We start from the raw sequence: 21510 nt of genomic DNA on the forward strand, positions 1-21510 counted from the left end.
TACAGATCGAGGTGGGATACAGTGAAAATAAAAATACACAGTACAACTTTCATCAACATAATACAACCATCCCCCTGCCCTCCAACCCTCCACCCTCAACATAACCATTGAACACAACCATCTTCTCACCCCATCCATACAGAAGCTGAAATTGTCAAAGTTCCTTCATTTATGGTATACTGAAGTACAGGAACCCCATCCTTGTATGCTGCCATTTATAAAGGAGAAAGATGGATTGTCCATATTTAATTTTACTGCTGCCTTAGTCTTGACTGTATTTTAGCATGTAGGTTTTCAGGATGGACACTGGAGGTATAACTACATTTATCTGCAGTATTTCAGGGAGTCCTTAGGGGAAATGTCCATACACTATAAACTATCTCTATTTTCAACATTGTCCCTTTGCTTTCCCTGTTTATCTGGATTTAATCTGCACAGCTACCAAGAGAAAAAAGAGCAGGTGAACAGAAGCTCATGTGCCATCTCCTTTTCTCCAGTTATTGCTCACTTACATAGAGTTGAGCAGGTATTTACAACAAAGGCAGGTAATATGATAGGCTTCTTCAAGTATCTGAAGGGCTATCATGCTGATGATGGGTATTTTCTTTCCTCCTAAACATTTGGAGGAGCTTACAGATGATAAGAGCTGTTTGACAGTGGAGCAGACTGCTTCAGAAGGTGATGGAGATTTTTGTGCTGGAGAAGCTGGAGATTTGTTAAACAAAGCTGGGTGGTTATTTGTTAGAGATACTTAAGATGTACATTTCTTGGATCATCAGAGGACTGGGTGAACCTTAAAGGTACTTTTTGACTTTCCATTTCTACAAATGCTATAATTATATGAAAAGCAAGTTTAAAGGGGGCAATAGGGGGCAGGGATGGCAGCGGTCTCTTTACAGGCTATAGCCAAGTTATTTTTGCCATTACATGTATTGGTCCCAGTCACTTGCTAGTTACTTGTTTTTTTATTCTTCAGTGAATCAATAGGTAGTGTTTTGTCTAATGATGTGTTGTTTTGTGTTTCAGATAACTGGGTAACTAGGGCAAGGAGTTTTGGAAATGACTGCTGGAAGGTGAAAACATGGATTGCTGCAACAATCAAATCCTGGCATACATAGGTTCTTGTGCAGGCCCACAATAAGGAACAAATTCTAACTCTATTATCAGGTAAGCTGCTTTGGTAAATGGTGAATTTAATGCCAAACACCCACGAGGCACAAGAATAGCTGGATTAACAACTCTAGTGTCATGCTGTCAACTGCTGTTTATTTAAATTAAAATGTCACTATCCAGAATAAATTAGGTAGCTACAAAGCCATGGATTTCCGTCACTCAGTGCCTTCACAAGTAGAATAATAATAATCATCATTATCCAAGTCCATTTCATTTCCACTATTCTGCTTCCTAGCAGATTAGGTTCTTTTGCATTGATGCAGCCTGAAACGAATGTCTTCTTTACCGATGGCTGAAGCAGACCTTGGATAAAGTTTGGGGCCTGGACAACATCACATCTCCAAAATACGTATCTGCATTCTGCAGGAGTGCTGCTATCTTAGACATCTTCTCACAAACCACATTCCATACTACCTTGTTCTCTCTCTCTAACTGACTATTTTCCAGTATCAATCTTCTGTGTAAGCATGCACATATTAAAACAAGTTGCTACAAGTTCTGCTTAAAGCAGATACTGTAACAAATGGAGAATCAATTTTCTCTTTATTGATCCAGAACAGGATTGAGTGAAGTACAGCTCTCCAGGTGGGAGAGCCATGCTTACTTATCTGCATCCTGCTTTTTCATCTGGTTTTAGAATGTCCTATGTTCCCGTCTTAATTTCAAGGTTGTTTTTTTAAAACAAACAAACAAACAACAGCAGTGAGTATAGTTACAGGGGAAAACATCTACAGCACCAACAACTTGGGTGGCTCCTTCTGAGGAAAAGGTGAAGCACTGATGCATGACTTGGCCATGCGACCACCACAGTCTCCCTTGGCTCAGTGCTAGTTCCATGGCTTCTACCTTCCCCAATATGGAACTAGTGCTGAGTGGAGAGGATTTGTGTTGTGGCTGCAGCAACAGCATCATCATTAGCAGTAGGTTCCAGACTGCTCCTGTCTCACTTCATATCCCACAAGATAAAGGGGAAGAGGAAGCCGCAGCCTCCATCACCACAATCACTGCTGTGCACCATCACCGACTTTTTGAGAAGAGCCAATTTGCTTCTCTTTGCCGTTTCTGTTTTCTCCACCTAGCAAAGTACTACACTTATGGAGAAATGAGCCACTACCTTCATCCTCCTCTTTGCAGCATTTTCCACTCAGTCCAGCCAACACTTCACCAACCAACTGAGTGGTTTGAGCTTGTGATGCTTCTACTCCAGCCTAGCTCTGTGTCACTCCGCTAGCTGTATGACTGGTTCTCTTAGGTTTTTGTCATACATCAGTTAAAAATGTGCTGTTTCATATACACATAAACATTCCCACTGCTTCCAGTGCTGACCCACATGGAAGGGATTGTTGCTCAATGATAGAAACATGCACTTTGTATCAAAAATCTCGAGGTTCAATACCTGGAATTTTCAGCTAGAAGTATATCTAGTAGGCCTAGAAAGAATAGTGATGGAAACCTGACCAGGCAAGGGAAATGCACAGTGTTCCAGATGTTGTGAGGTCAAAGCTCTTGTCATTGCTCATCTTTGGTTATACTGGCTAAGCCTGCTGGTGCCTGCAGTCCATAAATATGTGGAGAGCCATATATTCCTCAGCCTACCTGCTCTAGACAGTTTTTGCTAGTCAAGGAACTCCAGAGATCATGGACTTAAAAGGTACAATGGCCTAATTTAGTAGAAATCGGGTTCCTGCGTTCAGTTTCCCACTGATTTGGGGGAAAGGTATGACTCACAAATAGCAGACTGAGAATTTTGAGTGAAAAATTACAGTGTGGACAACACAGAGATATTTACTTTTCCGGTTTTTCCATTTTCACACAAATATGCTTCATTCCCAGATGCAAGTTCGGGAGCGTTGTCATTTACATCGAGAACTTTGATAGCGACAGGCACTCGAGATATTTGACTGGGGTTTCCTAAGAGAAGAAAAACACAGCATGGGGAAAAAAAGAGAGGTAAGCACACTTCTTTTCATACTAATGACATAAAGGACCCAAAGTAGATAGAAGACACTTGCTGAAATCTTGCTGTGCCTTTTCTACTTGGGCTGATTTATCCAACAGCAGAGAAAGTGGGGGATGAATAAGAACGGGCAGCATTTCACAAAAGGGTGGCAACAAATAAATCCTTACTGCAAGCAGCATTTACTGGAGATTAACTTGATGAACACCTTCTTGGACTAAATTGGTAGATATTTATTTATTTATTTATTTATTTATTTATTTTCCTGAGGAAGTTTGCTTTGTTTTATTGATAAAGGGCATTCTGCAAGAGAAAGAGAGGATGTAAACATTTAAGATTTATTTCTTTTCTTATCTTTGCCATTTTACTCTATTAGCCAGCCTGACAGCACATCTATTATTTCAGCTTGGTAAAAAAAGAAAGAGGCAGGGAAGGAAAAGAAAAAACGGGGGGTACCCCACAAAGCAATACAACAGAAATATCCTAACTGGGGAGTTTATCAGACAAGGGAAATTGGAGGTATAATCCAATGGCAATCTGAACACAATCATGGTGTTTAACGTTATTGCGTGATAGACTACCAAATGCAATTTCGGGCAAGGGGAAGTCAGTTCGAACGCAATCATGGGGTTTCACGTTATTGCGTGATAGACTACCATACACAATTTCGGGCAATGGCAAGCTATTTTCAGGTAATGGGAAGTCAGTTCAAATGCAATTCGAATTCACGTAAATTTGCTAAACTAGCGAATTCACGTGAATGCATTCTGGCCCCACTTTCTTTTCATTCAAAATCAAGAGAAATTCCTCCCATGTGATAAACTCTTGGGTTATGTAGGAGAGGTAAAAATGGAATGGAAAGGAAATAAATTGTTATGAATAGGATGGAAATAATATATATTTTTAAAAAATTCAAAATTTACCAAAAAGCATGTTTTTGTTTCTGTGTTAGGAAACCTTGACAAGAAGAAACTTTGACTGGTGAGAGTCTTTTCAGCATGGAATCGATTCTGCACAGGAATCACACATGGAGGCTTTGTGCAGAATACAGCATTTTCAGTACAGGAAATACAGTGGACCCTTGTTATCCAGTGGGGTTTAGTTCCAAGATTCCCCATGGATAACAAAATCCATGGATGCTCGACTCCCATTAAATATAATGACATAGCAAAATGGTGTCCCTTATAAAAAAAATGGAAAATCAACATTTGATATTTGAAATTTATATATATTTTTAACATTTTCAAACCATGGATGCTTGAATCTGTGTATAAAAAATCCATGTATAAGAAGGGCCAACTGTATTTCTATGTAGGAATATTATTCCCTGTGCAGATGCTTTTTGTGAGGAGGGCAGAAAATATCATTAGTGGGGACTTCTTCCGTGCAAGATTCACACATAGGTGATTTGCATAGGAAACAACATTTTCTGCTCAGAAAGCAAAATTTTCACTGCAGGAAATAATATTTCAGCAAAGAAATATTTCCTGGATAAAAATAATATGTTTCTGTGTATAGCAATGATGTGCGAATTTTGCACAGAATTCATACCATATTGTGAATAGGCTTGGAAAACCGCCTAGTTTTTGAACACTTTTTCTCAGCAAGAAGAACATTGCTAAGATCACTTGTTGTTTCCTTCAAGAAGCAGCTTAGTGAAGAATTGCATCTCTAGTTTTGAAGTTGTACATGAAGCTTTATCAATCTGATCAAGAAATGTGGTTGATAATCAAACAAACCACTTTCCACATGGGTCTTCATTCGACTTCATGCAGTGAATGGGTTTTCCAGATGTGTGTGCATTAAACATGAAATGACATTGAACTTCTTGTTTTTGGAAAGGGATATAGCTGCATGCACACCGAATACGCACAACATTTCAAACACATTTTATCTGGACTTGATAAAATACATAAACAATAAAGGCACTGAATTCTCCGTGCCAAGTGTCACATTTAAACACTAAAGGTTTTCTTTTATCTAAATTAATGGAATGATGGTGGTTCAAATTTTAGAGACATTACAGAGGAATGTAATTAATTAGATAAGCTTCTGAAGAAATTATTCATGCCTCTCGTGACTGGCCCCCAAAATGTTTGTCTTTCATCTGAAATGCAAACATTAAATCTAAAGATATTATAATTAGAAACTTGATGAGAATTCATTTAAAAAATTAATTTGCTAAACAAGAGACCAACTCGTCAAGTTTGAAAATCTCCCATAAAGGGATACCCCTCGACGATTGGAACCTCTATGCTTCATACTACAACAATTGCAACAAATTGTTTATTTATTTGTTCCATGTAATGCAGTTAATTTCATTCCTGGGATAAGAAACCTACAGATTGCAAGGTGATGAGACCATACAGAGTAATATATTGGGTCAGTTCTGATTTAATATAACTAATTCCCACCATGTTTCCCATAGGTCCTCCCAGCAGAATTGAACCTGAGATCCTGTCTACACAAGCAAAAAGGCTTGTTTCCCCTCTTGTTCTGATGCCATCCTGTTCAGACAATGCTTGTCCCACATCCCAATTTTGGTGAAAGTAGTCCAGATGATCTAATATGTCTAGTATGGCACATTCCATACTAGAAATGGGTATAACACTCTTCAAATGGGTTAAAAACATACTTGTTACCTGTCAGAACAAGCCCTCCATTCCTGCACCAAAGTGATTGTCTGCACAGGCACTGGCATATCCGCCAATGTGGGTCACTTGCTCTGACATAAAAATGATTCATGTGGTTGAAGCTAGACACCTCATTCTGACCTCAGAAGTGGATGACCCAAAGTGGTGGTGGATGTACCAGGCAGTGATGTAAAGAATTCTTTCACTATTCATTCAAATGTATGAGAAATTTGCCTCTCAACAGTTCTTACAGTTAAACTTGCTAGAGTTGGAAGGGGTCCCGAGAGGACATCCAGTACAACCCCAGCAGTTTGTCTGATCTTCCATTGATATCAATTTAAACCAAAGAAAAGAGCATGCGAATTTAATGTTCTGTGTCTTCATGAAACTTTTGCAATGTTTTGAAATCTGCGTTGTTTTGAAATGTTGTTTGCTGCCTATTATTGGGGGAAAGACAGGATATTATAAATGTATTAAAATTATTAGTGAGGAAAATAGAGAGAAGACATTATGTTCAGGGGCCTTCAAATCATCCCAAATTCTCCTCACCTAACTCCAAATCATATAATTCAATAGGATGGGGTCATGAAACTGAAAGTGATATAAAAATGTCATGACAATGTAATGCAAATACACTCTGCAACCACTCTTCCCTCTAATGCATTACATTTCCATTTGCAGGGAACATGATTATTCCCAACTAGTAATGCTGGCTTTCAGGATGGGTTTTTCCTCAATCCCAACTCACCCTTTTAAGATACGTATTGTTTTATGCAAAGCTTATGTTTCCAAGCAGAGGAAAGAGCAAAAATACTTTTGTACAGTTATCCACTAAAGAGATCCATGTACATCACTTGCTAGATTAGGAAAAAGAATGAATCAGATGGGCACTGCACATTGCTTTCAAAATGAGGTACATTTCAATGTTTTTTAAATAACAGTTTTCTATGAAAGTGAAGAATAACATTAGACTTTTAAACATTAAATCTTCCAAGATTCTTTTGTCTGCCCACCACTCTACTTTAAGCTTGCAAGGGGTTGATAGCTCCATACAGATACATATTTATCAAGATTGTATCTGATGGATCTTGCAAGATAACCTGCCTGCCCAAGAGATTGGTTTTATTCTGTACTGTTTGGGCCTTTCTTCCCTCATCCCTCAATGCAATCTTTAATCTGCAGAAAACAGTGTACAGAGCAACAGGGCTAACGTGTAAAGATGCATTGTAAAGATACATTATCGAATTTCAAGTATGGTACTAAAGTAAAACCCAAGAGTAAGGTTAAGCTGGCTTTTTTGTAGAGAGCATACTAATGGGGGAAAGGCAGAACTGGGGATGCTTCTGACATTCTCCAGATCTGGGGATTATTCTGCCTGTTTTCTCCCAGATGCCCATTTGTTTTGTGCTGATATTTACCTTTAAAGAACTAATTGGCTGAGGATAAGGCTAATGGAAAGATCATCTGCAATAATGTTATCTATGTAACATTATTGGAGCTTGCTTTCTTGTCCACTAGTGAGAATTGTTATCCAGGAACAGGTCCTTTTCAGAGTGGCCCACATCTGTGAATTTTTGTCCCCATACAGACAGGCCAAAATAAAGCTGCTTGGAGTCACTTTGGAGGTACATGCTGTTTAAATGATGCATTCATACTAAGAATCCAGAAGCCCCGCCAAAGCCACAGTCCAGTCCTAAGGACTAGAGCACAGCTTTGGTGCATCTTCCGGACTCTTAGGACGCATGCATCATTGAAACATCATACCTCCAAAGTGCCCCGAAGCAGCTTTATTTTGGCCTGTCTGTATGGGGCCCTTGTTTCCTAGAACAAATCTCTAGTCCCCTTCCTACTCCTTTAGGAGAGCGATGATGATGATGATGATGATGATGATGATGATGATGATGATGATGATGATGACAACAATGATGATGATTTTTCCAGTCAAGTTTTAAATTTCAGCCACTATTGATAAGTTTGATGTTTTTGTCTTATCTGAAAGATCTAAAAGACCAGTGACATCTTTCCTGGCCCTTTGAAAAATTAGGACAAGAGACATCATTTGCATGTTTTTGGATCCTATGACATTCTGTCCGACTTCCACAACTATATAAATATGTTTTATAATCTATGTTTTATAATCTAATGCTTTACTATCTAATGCTTTACTATCACTCTGTGCTGCAGCTGACGATTATATCCGTGAAAAATCCGTGAAGATTATATCCGTGAAAACTCATGCAAAAATGAAAACCAGTTAAACTTAAAGGTGCTGCCACATTCCTTTTTTCTCCCCTTCCCTTCATCCTTTTCTTGTTCAATCTGTTATTGGTATTTATGTTTGGTGTGGTTTACCTGATTCATGTAAATATTTCACTTATTTGACAATCATTACCTTATACATGTTTCTGTGCATTATATTGTTTTTCTGACCAGTAGGCTGGATGCAGAATTACTTCAAACAGGCCTATAGTATTAATGGGGATTGAATCAGTCATGACCTTAAGCCACATTGTTTTCAATGGATTTAGTGTAGTATGACCATCCCACTCCAAACAACTCTATGGCAGGTTATAGACCACCCATTTGGGGTGGTCTGGACCCGTCCCTTTCCCCGGAGTATCGGGGCTTCAGTGGCTACACCGGCAGCCGCTGAGGCCCCGATCCGCCGCTTTTCGGGCTGCGGGGAAGCAGCAGAACGCCCCTTTCCCGCAGACTGAAAAGGGGTGTCCCTGGGGCTTCAAGACCCAAGGACACCCCGCGGCAGCAGGGAGAAGAGAAGCCCCTTTCTCTTTTAGTCCGATGGGCGCAGCCGTCTGAAGGCTGCGCCCAGCGGACTAAACCAGGAAGGAGCTCCGAAATGGAACTCCTTCCTGCTCCGTGTTCAGGGCGCACTAAGCGCCCTGGTGCGGAGCAAGGACGTCACGTCCGCGCCGCCCCATCTAGAGGCGGCACGGCCGTGACGTCCTCACGGCGGCGGCCATATGGAAGGGCCGCCACCGTTTAGTGCGTGACGGGCACGCACTAGGGTTAGGGCGGTGCGGAAGCACCGCCCTTTTGTAATCCTAGTGCGTGCTCGTCACGCACTAAAGTGCCGGTGTGTAACCGGCCTATAATTCTCCGATTCTATGATCTAGTGGTATGTACCTAGTACACAGTCAAATCTTGAATATACAGAATCCATTCTCTTTAAAATACACTGTTACACTTCATTTCTGGGTTGCTTGAAATTTAAAAGACTGGAACTGTAGTGCTAAGATGAAAGCATTAAAGCACAATAACAACAAAGCTATGAATGTAAGATGAGTGGATTGAGAATACTGCTGTTATTGGAGAAAAACAACTTCTGAGCAGGATGAACATCTGTAAGCCTAGAAACCCCTCATGTGAAGGACCAATAACAGACGTATTCTTGGTTAGGATATTCATTGCTTGCCACCTGAGTCATGGGCAACTTAACATTCTTGTTCCACAAACAAGCTACTTGGATGTAAATCCCTAGGGACTCATCAATTTATAGTTGACTGCTGTTCCCTTCTTAGAACATCTCCACATATTCTGTATATCTGAGCATTTAAAGTTTTTCTTTCAAAATAAAACAAAAAATTCTTTGAACAAGAAAAATATTACTATTAAGTTGGGCTAAGATCCAGGGTAGGAACTGGCCAGGCTGCATGTGGCACATGAAGTCCTCCAATGTGACCTCTGGAACTGCCATCTCACCCCAAGCCAGCTTGAAATGGAGAGTTATATCCCCTAGAGCTTCTAGTGAGTTCAGATGCCCTCTTAACACTATCCTCCATTTTTGGATCCCAAATAGTTTTTTTAAAATAATAATAATAATAATGTGCATGCAATTCTCCAGTCACTTTTAGGGGTTTTTTTTGGGGGGGGGGGGGCTTGCATAGAGCTGTGGTTTGGATGTGAGACAAATCAGCTTTCAGATCCCCCAATGTCCGTGGCCCTGGGGTTTACTGTATGATTGATGACTGATTTGTTATATGTGAAGGGATGGACCTGGTTTGATCCAGAGAAGAGTAATCTTGGGGAAACAGTGATCTGCTTTTTTAATGGTCAATATATAATTTTCTTTTTACAGTGAAAAAACCCTTACTGTTGGCTTTCCGTAGCAATAGCAAGTACATTTCTATACCGCTTATCAGTGCATTTAAGCACTCCATAGTGTAAGCCAATTGCCCTCAACAATCTGGGTACTCATTTTAGTGACCTCCTCGGAAGGATGCAAGCCTGAGTCGAGCTTGAGCCCTTTCACTGGTACTGAACTCACAAACTTATGGTTTGTGAGGGAGTGGCTGCAGTACAGGCATTTAACCACTGCGCCACCAATCTGTATCCACAGATTCAATCACCCATGGCTTGAAAATACCTCCCCCCCCCAATAATCTAAAACACAACCCTTGGTTTTGCCGTTTTATTTAGGGACATGATTTTAATATACCATTATATATAATGAAACGAGACCATCCACAGATTTTGGAATTCACAGGGAGGGCTGGAACAAAACAGGGAGGATATTATTGTAGTGAAATTTGCTCATACTCAAACTAAAGTCAATTATACAAGGTGTGAGGAGGAAAATGAGCAAAACTCTCATATTAACGATTATGTTCCTTGCAGTCTTGCAGAGAGAGAGAGAGAGAGAAAATAAAGTGGGAAAAGTTAAAGCTGCGAACAAACTATCTGTGGCATTGTAATTTATGTGTAATTGAAAAATAATAATCTGCAGTGTAATTCGGCTATATGTCTTTTCCACTTTAATTTGTTCCCGTGCTATTTTTTTTTTAAACCACATGATTTATATTCTTAAGATCATGTTTTTCAGTAGAGAATGCATAGCATGACAGTTCGGTTATTATATTTATACTTTTAGTAAAACATAAAATCATTTTTGGCTTGGTGACAAAAAAGGATAATGTATCCACCCAGCCTTGATCTGAGATAATGCAGAATATAAAAGTATATTCTCTATTATCTTTTTTTCATACCACACACACACACTGACATTATATTACAGTGTATACCACAATAAAGGGGCTGCAATGCCACTGAAAGACAGTTCTTTTAAAGGTGATTTTCTTCCATCGCTTGATCTGATTTTTGTGTTCATTTGTACATGCAGATACAGTGCACCCGCGCCATATGTGGGCGCGGCATATGCGGGCACGCCATACGCGGCCTTGAGCATACACGCTCAAGCCGCGGCGCGCACGGGGCAGAAGGGGCGGTGCATCCCATTCAATTGAATGGGCGCATGCGCCCGTTGCGCCCCGCATGCACCTGTGCCGCCGCGCCACCGCGCACGAGCACCATTGTTTCCAATGGGGCTCGAGCATAGGCGGAATTCGCCTTATGCAGGGGGATCCGGAACGGATCCCCCGCATAAGGCGAGGACGCACTGTATTGCCATTTTCATATTTGGGAATCTGTGGCTCTTGGGCTGCAACTCTCATCAGTCCAAGCCCAAGCCTGAGCCAGCATAGCCAATAGTAAGGAACAATGGGATTTACAATCCAACAACATTTGAAGGACTGTGGGTTCACTATCTCTGTCAAAGGTCTTCTTTAGAGTTTTTAAAAAGGATAGCGGGTAGGTCATGTACATTGGTTCTGTCCTAACAAGCCCCGCTGGTTCTACCAACAACCTTTTTGCATTGAACAGAAATGTCTGAAAGAGGATTTTTGTGTGTGTTTGGTTGAACAGGAATCCTCTCTGCATTCAGGGATGCTGGTTCTACAGCTTCCACTAAACATCTCCAGTGAAATGATGAAGAATCCCACTTCACACCTTTCAGTATGGGATGCTTATTGATAGAGCCAGTGGGCAAACTGTGGGAGAAGATGGCAGAAATGAGGGCATATGTTGTGGCTGTCAAGCATAGTGTTGCATCTTCTCAATGCATTATCTCTTTCCCTAAAAAATATTCTGTGACCGGCTAAAGAAAACATTAGATCACAACATGTGGAGGTTATACAGTTATGCTGTATCCCGAAGCCTCAAGCTATTGACAATAAGGGAGGAAGAATGGGAGGGAAGTTTCAGTTAAATCCTCATCATGGATTTGAAGTTGGAAACATAATGCTGCCAGGCACTATGGAAGTTCAATACAACATAATCCAAAAACCACAAAAGAGTGATACTATTTTTTTCATTAAGTGCACACATGCACACACACATACAAGCACACAAATACATTATACAAGCTTTTGAAGTTCCACTGGTTTTCTCATCAGGCAAAATATGTTTAAAAAATCATACAGGCCCATCCAACCAACACTGTATGCTGGCAGGCAATGGGTCTCCCCAGTCTTGAACAGAAGTCTCTCCAATCCTTTCTTCCAAAAATCCTTTTAACTGAAAACATATCAAAACTGAGACCAAGACAGAAATTGCAAGTGAAAGGTATGGCTAGGAACAGCTATAATTATGAAATGTAGACAACTGTGGAAAAGTAGTACCCTGTAAGCAGAGCTCTAGAGTCTGAATACTCCAGTCTCAGACCTTGAGCAATCAAACTGTCCTCAGCATGTTATATATAGCGAGCATTAGTGAAATGGATGTTATGAAAGTTAAAAATAACAACACACCATGCTTCATCCTCTTACAGCAACAGAAGAACCATCAAAATAATATTAATTGTGCACTTAAAGCTGAAGCATAAAATGCACTAATTTGTTATCTCTTGGGCTGGAGATAAAATGGGATAACTTGACACTTCAAGCAACAGTTGGGTTGTTGGTGTTCTATTATGGTTTCCTATAGCAAACACACAGTTTATAACTCTATATAGTAGCATTCTTTACTGAAACCAATAAGTTTATGAAGACTTAACTCATGTTTTGGATGGTACTAGTAAGTCACAATACAACAGAGAGTGAAGTGCTCTTACAGTGCATCAAGTCTACTCTGGAGTAATCCCTCTTGAATTTAGTTGTAGTTGCACACAGCTGTGCATGGAGGAGACTGTAGTCATAACCCTATTGGTCCTAAGCAAATGTAATTACATAACAAAGTGTGGCCAAAAAGTGGAAAGAGGACACACATTGGCCAAGATCCTACATTGAATTAATGAAGCACAACACCTATACTGAATAACAGTATAGTTCAATGTATGTGGCTCAATGGTTAATTCACATGACAGGCAACACATTGCATAATTGCTACAAACAATATGCAAAAACAATGCATGGAAGCAATATGCATTTATACCCTACTCTATGTACTTTAATGGGCTACTAGATATGCAATGGTCCCACCTGTGTAATGTCATTTATGCTGCCCTCTGTTGGATACCTCTGTCAAACATTGTACAGAAAATCAGTTCTCACACATAGCACAACTTATCTGTGCATACTGCTAACAGGATTCCAGCCACTGAACATGTTAAGAGTAGAAAGAATAATTTAAAAATATTTGGAAAATTGTTATAAATCATGATTTTCAGGTGTTAGAAACCCTATTGAGAAGAAGCCTGGGCTGATCTGAATCCTTGTACTTTGGAATTTCCTCTGCACAAAATTCATATGTGGTAGTTGTGTGCAGAAAACAAGATTTCCTGCACAGAAAGAAGGATGTTATGTATGAGAATTAATACTTATACACTGAAATTATATTATATGCAGATGATCCTATTTTCTGTACAGAAAATCCCTTGTCTGTGAAAAACAACCAAATGCAAATTTTGTGCATATCACAAATAGCCTTCTAAAATTGTCTGGGGTTCTTTTGAATTGCAGCAGGAAGAAAATTGCTGGAATTACTTGTTGCTACCTTCAGGAATTGTGCCAACCAATAAAAAATGCAGAGCATCAGAAAGTAGTATGAAGATTTTTGTAAGTTACAAAGGAACAATATCTACAGTCCAAAACACACTGCAGAAATAATCCAGTTTGAGACCACTTTAAATGCCCTGGCTCAATACTAGGCTATCTTTTGAATTGTAGTGTATTGTGGCATCAGAGCTCTCTGACAGAGGAGGCTACATTTCGCACAATCCTAGTTCCCAGGATTCCCTAGCATTGAGCCAGGGCAGTTAAAACGGTCTCAGACTGGATTATTTCTGCAATGTGTTTTGGACCTATATGCCATCTTGTAATGAATGACAAATGAACTATCCCAACCACCAATGTTTCCAAAATTCTTTGCTTCCATAAAACTTTATTGAAGAATTACATCCCTAAAATATGTAAACAGCTGAGACTGGTTCAAAGAAGATTAATATATACTAATGCTTATGTGGTAAAATCGTACATGACTACTAGCCAAGAATAAATGGAAGCATCCCCACAACAGCATCTGCTTTCATGTAGAATATTTAAAGATAGTTATTCCTTATGCTTGTCAAATGAATGCTGCAGAAACACCTTCATAGAGGCAAATGCTCTCATAATCAGCTCCATTGTTAAGAACTATCCATTTATTGTGCCGCTTGCAGAAAGTCTCTGAACCTTTACTGTACCTACTTTGAGGTTGCTGGTGAGTCAACTTAATGTCTTGCATTTCATTTCTCTCTGATCATTTGAGATAATTATTCCCAGAGAGAATAAGATACAGAAAATGGGGTAAGGATTTTTCTCTTAATTTGAAATGTTTCCCTAAAAGGTTATCCTCTTCCTTCTGTTTAGAAATTCCTTGCATTGCTCTATGGGATTCCAAAAGCAGCCGTTCCTTTCCGGATGACTTGCAAAAAATGTCAGAGAAAGAACTTCATGACAAAGTGTCCTTCAATGGAACATACAGGAATTGTGCCAACCAATAAAGAATGGAGAGCATCAGAAAGTAGTATGAAGATTTTTGTAAGTTGCAAAAGAACAATATCTCTCTCTGTCACCTTGCGATGAACTACAAAGTAACAAATTACCCTAAGCTCCCAATTTTTCCAAAGTTCTTTGCTCTCCAGTTTTTAAGAAATGTGCTTTTTCCAACTGTCCAAACAACTATCCTGTTTTTAAACAGAGGGTGGCTGGTCATGTCTTGAGTTATATATGTAGCAGTGTACCCTTTGCATAGGAGTGGGTTGGACTAGATGATCCTTTCAGCCTTTTCTAATTGTATACATTTATGAGTCTATGAAATAATAATAATAATAATAATAATAATAATAATAATAATAATAATGTTGATAAATTATGATCACTCCCTGCAATCATGAGAATGCTCCAATTGTCATTTTTTTTTCCAAAGTTCCTATCTTCAGGACCTTAGAAACCTTTTAGCTAAGGCATCTTTTCCTTTAAGACTCAGGTTTTGGGTCAGATTAAGGCATTAATAACTATAAAAGCAAATCCCCAAGTTATGAGATCATAGGTCTAGTTTACAATTTCATAAATATTGAAGAAGATGCCAGCCATATTGATTAAGTCTGAGTGGTCAGTAATACGGGCAGCTGAATTTATTAATACTTAATAAAATGGAAAGTAAATGTGTTTTACTTATTTCAGTCTACTTCGAATATATTTTCAGTATCCTTTGTTTTTGAAACAAACACAACCAAAACAACTGGAAGAAGAAGAAAAACATTAAAAAGTGCAGTCCTCTAGCACTTGGCTGATCTGAAAATTGCTTTGCATTCCCATCACACTTCTGCATCCCTGGTCTGAAGTGCTAAGTTACCACAAGGGCTTCAAACTCAGCTTCATATATGACATCTGTTAGTTCCTAGTCATGTATTTGCAATGCAGGAAATAGTTCCAACTCACTGGCATTTCAAGCCAAATGTCAATAACAGAAAAGAAAGTTCACTTTTTAATATATATTCTAAAGACAAAATGCACCACCAAAGATATAAAGAGGTCATTTGGCCAACAAGCCAGAACCCTTGAGATTTTGATCCACTTTGTGTCATTACTCACAAAGCCTTTCTCTAGACTGATACCGAATAAAATAAAATAAAAATCAGTTCATGGGGTCAATTTCCCTTTTGCTGCAATTTAGCAACAGATTTTTCTCTCCTACACCTCAAGTTTTGACTTCACACCAAGCATGGAAGTGAGGTCAAAGTCCTTCGGTCTGTAGTGTTCTACCTTGGAAAAAAAAATCAATCAGATTTTTCATATCCAATAATGGCCAAATTGGGAGTTGATGCAGAAACTGACTGGAAAAAGAACGTGTACTTGTTCGGTTGCCAAATTTTGGACATGTCATATAAGGGACACTGAAGCTGAATCAATTTGATTTCACACTTGCAACTTCATCTGCTTAAAGTCATACAAGCAAAGTGGGCATGAAGTAGATCTAGATCCACTGGTAGACCTCTGGTGATAGTGGCAGAATTCACAATCCCACCACCATCATCCTAAATTATACTGCTGCAATGAAAGATCCCAGTTATAATCAGTGAAGTTTTCAGTGTAATGGCCTTGAATTCTGTACAGTCCTCATGTCCAAATTCCTGGGATCAGAATTCTTGAATGAAATGCATTCTTAGTACTATCTGTCTTTTGCACTAGACTTTGGGAAGTAGATCTCAGGTTTCTAGTTTAAAATGGCAAAGTAGATCATATTCCACAAAACTAGAGACTGCCCAAACTTGAGGTACTGGAATGAAATATTTTCATCACACAATCCTGTTTTTGTGCATCTTCAAGTCATTTCTGGCTTATGGGAACCCTCAGGTGACCTTATCACAGGGTTTTCTTGGCCAGATTTGTTCAAAGGGGGTTTGCCTTTGCCTTCCCCTGAGGCTGAGAGAGGGTGACTTGATTCAAACCCTGGTCTCGCCGTGTCCTAAACCAACACTCAAACCATCATTGGCTCTACACCATGCATAATCCTAGTGACCATATCAATAAAGTCATGCTGGATCAGACCAAACTCTATCTAGTCCAAGATTCAAACTGTGGCGAATGAACAACTTATAAGGAAGTATGTCAGTAAGACATGAATGCAACTTCACCTGCCATTGCAGTTGCAGCTGGGATGCAGAGCATCCCTTTGTGTCTAGACTCAGTTTTGGAGCATTTTCCCAATTCTGGGGGGAAAGCAGGATATAAATATACAAATAAATGACTAATTTCTGTTCTTGTCTACCTTGCTTGGCTATCTCAGTAGCAATTTTGGTGGACATCCTCCCATATCTCTCTTCTGGTCTATCACTACTCTAGTTTCCAGCACCTTTTCCTGGGTTGCATCACTGCCATGTGACTGATCTCTCCCTCATGTAAATCTACTCTAGAGCATAAGGCTACAAATATGTTGTGAAGAATAAATGTAGGAAACCTCAGGTGCCTTCAGTTCAGAGCTATGTTTTACTTGATAGTCAAGAAGTTTTCAAACAGGAGACTTTTGCTTGTTGAAGCAATGCTTGAAATCCCATCCTTTCTTCTATAATCCTTCCAAATATCAGGTTGTGGGTATTCTAGATATTTGAAAAGGCCTCACTCCCAATAGAGACTATGGCTGTCATGCTTTTGACATGCTGCAAAAATTTAGTTTGCTGACAGTATACTTGTAATAAATTCCTGCGCTGGGAATCAGACTTACCCAGCAATGAATTTCCACTGCTGATCAAATGCAAAAATAATGCCATTTTTGGAGGGGGGAATTGCAGCTGAGTCCATCACGACTGGAGGTGAAATCTCCCTAATATCTTAGAGAGTCAGACAGCAGAAGTGCTTCAAATGACTAAGATTCTGTGGTTCAGAAATTCTACATTTCCCCCCATCCCAGTAGTATTTAAATTGTGACAAGTGTGAGATGGTCATCCAGGCTCCAACCGCTATCCTCCCAACTTTCTAATAATTAAAACTCTTGATAAATATTCAGCGATAATTTGGTGAGACTGCCATTTATCAGTTTTAATGATGATATTTCTTACAGGTTTAGCAGGAACAATTTGTTCTGCGGGAGAAATTTACTTCTCACAAGGATAAATCACAATTAAAAATATAAAGCACCTCTCCGGTATAAATCTGTTCAACATGATAATTTGAGTCTCTGAAGTTTTTTGTTTTGTTTTGTTTTGGTTTTTTAAAAAAATTCTTTTCAGATAAGCAAAATCCACCCCACCAGCCCCAAAGCAATACACATTCCAGCCTTTGTTTCAACGCAAATGTCATATAATTATGCTGGAAATACAGAACATTTAAGCAGCAGGAACTCAAATACATGGCACCATTTGGTATCATTATTTTCACAGTCAAGCCATAAAAAAAAACAGACTTTCCATGGTGATAAATGCTGCGGTTCACATGATGCCTACTGATTGGGATCATATTCAAAAGACTTAAGTTCTATTATAGTTTTAAAAACCTTCCTGTTGGATTTTGATGCTTTCTACTTCTATTGTAATTCCACTGGAATTGCTGGTATTCACAAGCTCCCATTATCAGGTGTAAGCAAGATCTGAAGCAAGCCAAAGACAAAAAGGTGATTGATTCGCAAAAGACTTTGTGTGAATTATTTTCTTTGTTCAAATACACACACACACACACACACAGAGAGAGAGAGAGAGAGAGAGAGAGAGAGAGAGGTTGTATCACAGTACTGTATTCCTGCAAAAGCAGTGATCAATGGAGCTTGAAGAGCCAAATGGTCCCTGATAGATTGTGGCATTTTACAAATAGTTTTACAGTCACTGATTTGGGGAAGAGGCCTACAGAAATATTCATCACATAGTTACCTCTTGTTGAATCAGACTATTGCTATAGAACGCTCAGTAGTTTACTCTGACTTGAGCACATATCCAACAGAGCAATTGTTTTACCTAATCTTGCTGAGATCCTCTTTCATTGGAATAACTGAAGGCAGAACTCAGAAGCATCTGCCAGAATTACAGCTATGCACAGTTTCTTGAAATTCACCACTCTATTTATAGAATCAGAAACTTAGAGTTGGAAGGGCAATCTAGTCCAACTTCAACTATTTCAGGCCAAAGTCTTGTATTGGCAGACATAAGTACAAAGTTCTTTCTCTCAGTCTTGCTTAAGCCAAGCAGTTCCCCAGTCAAAGGGGTTCTGAGGTGCTGAAGATCAAGGAACTGGGGGATGCCAAGTAGTACTCTCCCATTTGCAGGATGGATTGAGTTAGGGGCTATACAGATGGGCAGCATGCAGCTGCCCCTTTTTGCCCTAGATCAGTGCCACAGCAACCACATGCTGCGGCACCAATCTCTGGAGGGAGCAAAAAGAAGCTGTCTCATAGGCATGGTGGCGCACCATGATGACACTCCTTCTGTGTTATGCCATTTGGGCACTGTGCCACAGTGATCATATCATATCTGTGCCGGTGCTTTTTGCAGATCTGTACAGGGCCTTAGACACCAGAAGAGACTCTAGGGGTCCTGCCAAAACTGCTTCTCCCAATGTTCCCTGTGTCTGGGACAGTAATCTAGTCAAAAACCTTTCAGTTGGAGAAGTGCCTGGCTTCAGAGGTAGGGTTTTTTTTTTAGGGGTGGTGGTCATATTCTGTTGTTAAAAACCCTAAATTTAAAGTCCAGCTTATGATCTTGTAGCCTGATGCCTGCCAATATTTTGAGAAGCCACTGGAGACACATCTTGCAGATATACTGCCAAATAGGCCAACCTCATTGTGGGCCTCTTCTCCATTTTTCGCAAATGCTTGTCGTTGGAAGATCTTCTCCTGAAAGAAGCTTCTATTTTTCTGCTTCATTCACAAGTCCCATTGGAATATATTTTGGTGAAGTCATTGTAACATTTCAAGTTGGCTATGGATGCAGCACTTATTTTTCCTATTTCACATCTTTTAATCATTCTGCAGCTTCCTCAGCTGTCCGCACTTTCTGGTCTGAAAAAGTCATGTAGGGGGAATTTCCTTTTGACATCTTCCCCTGAGCTTTCACTGCAGCAAGGAGAAGCTGGGATGTTACCAAAAGCAACAGAGTTCTTTTATTATGAAAGACAGCACACACATCTTTACCACATCATGAGGAAAAATAGTACAAGAGTCATAAAATGCAAAGATGGGGATTTCTCTGAAATTTTCTCCTCTGGAACTCTCTGTAATAAAAGTAGCATCATTTCTATCAAACTAAATTAGAACATTTGGGGAACATGTGGGAGGATTTGTCCTCAAAACACTACTGCTCATGATGTTTTGTGTGTTCTATGTAAAAACCAGCAATGTTGCACAAGAAAAAGGTTGCACAACCAAAATGTACAACATTGCACAAGAAACTCATATGGCTATTTCTTGTGCACCATTGCTGATTTTGTGCAGCATTTTGTTGTGTAACATTGCTGTATTCTATGTAAAACAAACAAACAGCAATGCTGCACAACAAATGGCCACGTGGTTTTGTTGTTATCCAGTTCACTTTCAATGCCCCATACATAGTTTGCATATACAGGTATAGAATGTAAATGTTTTCCATTTCCAGCACAGTTTAACAAAACGGACAAATATTTTGTACCACGCTAAGAGGCCTCATAAAGTGATGATCTCTGTTTGAACTGGTGTTATGCAAAAGCTCTCAACGCTTCTTTTTTGTCTTTTGTTCTCCAAAATTCATGATTCTTCCATCGAAAATAAATGTGCAGGTAAAATTATCACCCATAGCAACCCTTTCAAAGGCTTTATTAGCCAACAGCTTTCCAAATTCCCTGTTTTCCCCAGGGCTCCTTCTCTCAATTTCTACAAGAGTACTTACTAAAAATTAAATAAATGTATTCTGTTAATAAAAGGGTGGTAGGCCAATGGACAGGAGCGCCATAACTATTTGTAGCTATTGCACCATAGACAATCTCTGCATCTATATTTCAACATTTGTTAGAAAAACACACATTGATTCCCTTCTTCCTTTATCTTCCTTTATGCTAGTTTATCTAGGAGTCCTAAATTATGAAACACACATTCTTTCATTAGCAGAGTAAACATGCTGGCCATGAGTCTACACCACAGCCTAAGACTGCACTGCAAAAATAATTCAGTTTCGCATCACTCTAGCTGCCATGGGTCAATGCTATGGAATTCTGGGAATTGTAGTTTGTTGTGGCCCCAGTGCAAAGCTACTTTTAAAATGCTGTTTTTCATGCTAGTATTAAAAAAAATGTTCCAAGCTCCTTGAACTGACATAGTAACACTGCTATCCTTCAGTTTGCACACTTCTGGTTTCATCACATAAGAGTTTGTTGAAAAAAATATTATACCCAAATATATTTATCTATTCATTTCATTACATTTGTATGCCAACTTTCTCCAAGAATGGCAGCCTATTAGGGGAAATGTTGTACAAAATTGTGTATATTAAGAAAACATGAGCACAAATATTCATGGGTCAGGGAAACAACCAGCAAAATGTGTAAATATTTGGGAGAAATTTCATATGGGAATAACAAATTTCTACGGAGTTCTTAAAAATTACAACATAGCTACAGACTTAAAAAAAATATGAAACATAGACTGCAGTCGCACTGCGGAAATAATCTGATTTGACACCACTTCAACTGTCTGCGCCCCTGGCTTCATCTCTCCTCCATACATACTGCAGTTATAATCCAAATTCCATATTTACTCCACACATACTGAAGTTATAATCCAAATAGCATTTAAAACTTTATAAGTCATTACTTTTCAGGGAGGCACCTTTGTGTAATAGTTTGACAGTTGGACAAGGACTTGGAGACTAGGGTTTCAATCCCGACTCGGCCATGGAAACCCACTGGTTGGCCCTGGCCAAGTCACACTCATTCCGCTTCCAAGGAAAACAAAGATAAACCCTCTCTGAACAAATCTTGCTGAGAAAACCCTGCAACAGGGTCACCATAGAGTCATCAT

General features: G+C 39.4%; 1 protein-coding gene and 1 long non-coding RNA gene across 2 annotated transcripts in view; one reads left to right on the forward strand and one right to left on the reverse strand.

The window, feature by feature from the left end:
- Nucleotides 1–21510, reverse strand: part of CDH8 (cadherin 8) — a 170621-nt gene that overhangs the window by 28234 nt on the left and 120877 nt on the right. The window contains exon 8 of the mRNA XM_042438309.1: nucleotides 2963–3084. Within this exon, the coding sequence (XP_042294243.1) occupies nucleotides 2963–3084 (122 nt within the window). The remainder of the gene's footprint in view (nucleotides 1–2962; nucleotides 3085–21510) is intronic.
- On the forward strand, nucleotides 369–7309 carry LOC121914689. The gene is made up of 3 exons (XR_006100561.1): nucleotides 369–1167; nucleotides 3007–3123; nucleotides 6445–7309. It is a non-coding gene; the product is annotated as an uncharacterized LOC121914689 (long non-coding RNA).

Source organism: Sceloporus undulatus, chromosome 8 (genome assembly GCF_019175285.1).
Source record: "Sceloporus undulatus isolate JIND9_A2432 ecotype Alabama chromosome 8, SceUnd_v1.1, whole genome shotgun sequence".
NCBI classification, from domain to species: domain Eukaryota; kingdom Metazoa; phylum Chordata; class Lepidosauria; order Squamata; family Phrynosomatidae; genus Sceloporus; species Sceloporus undulatus.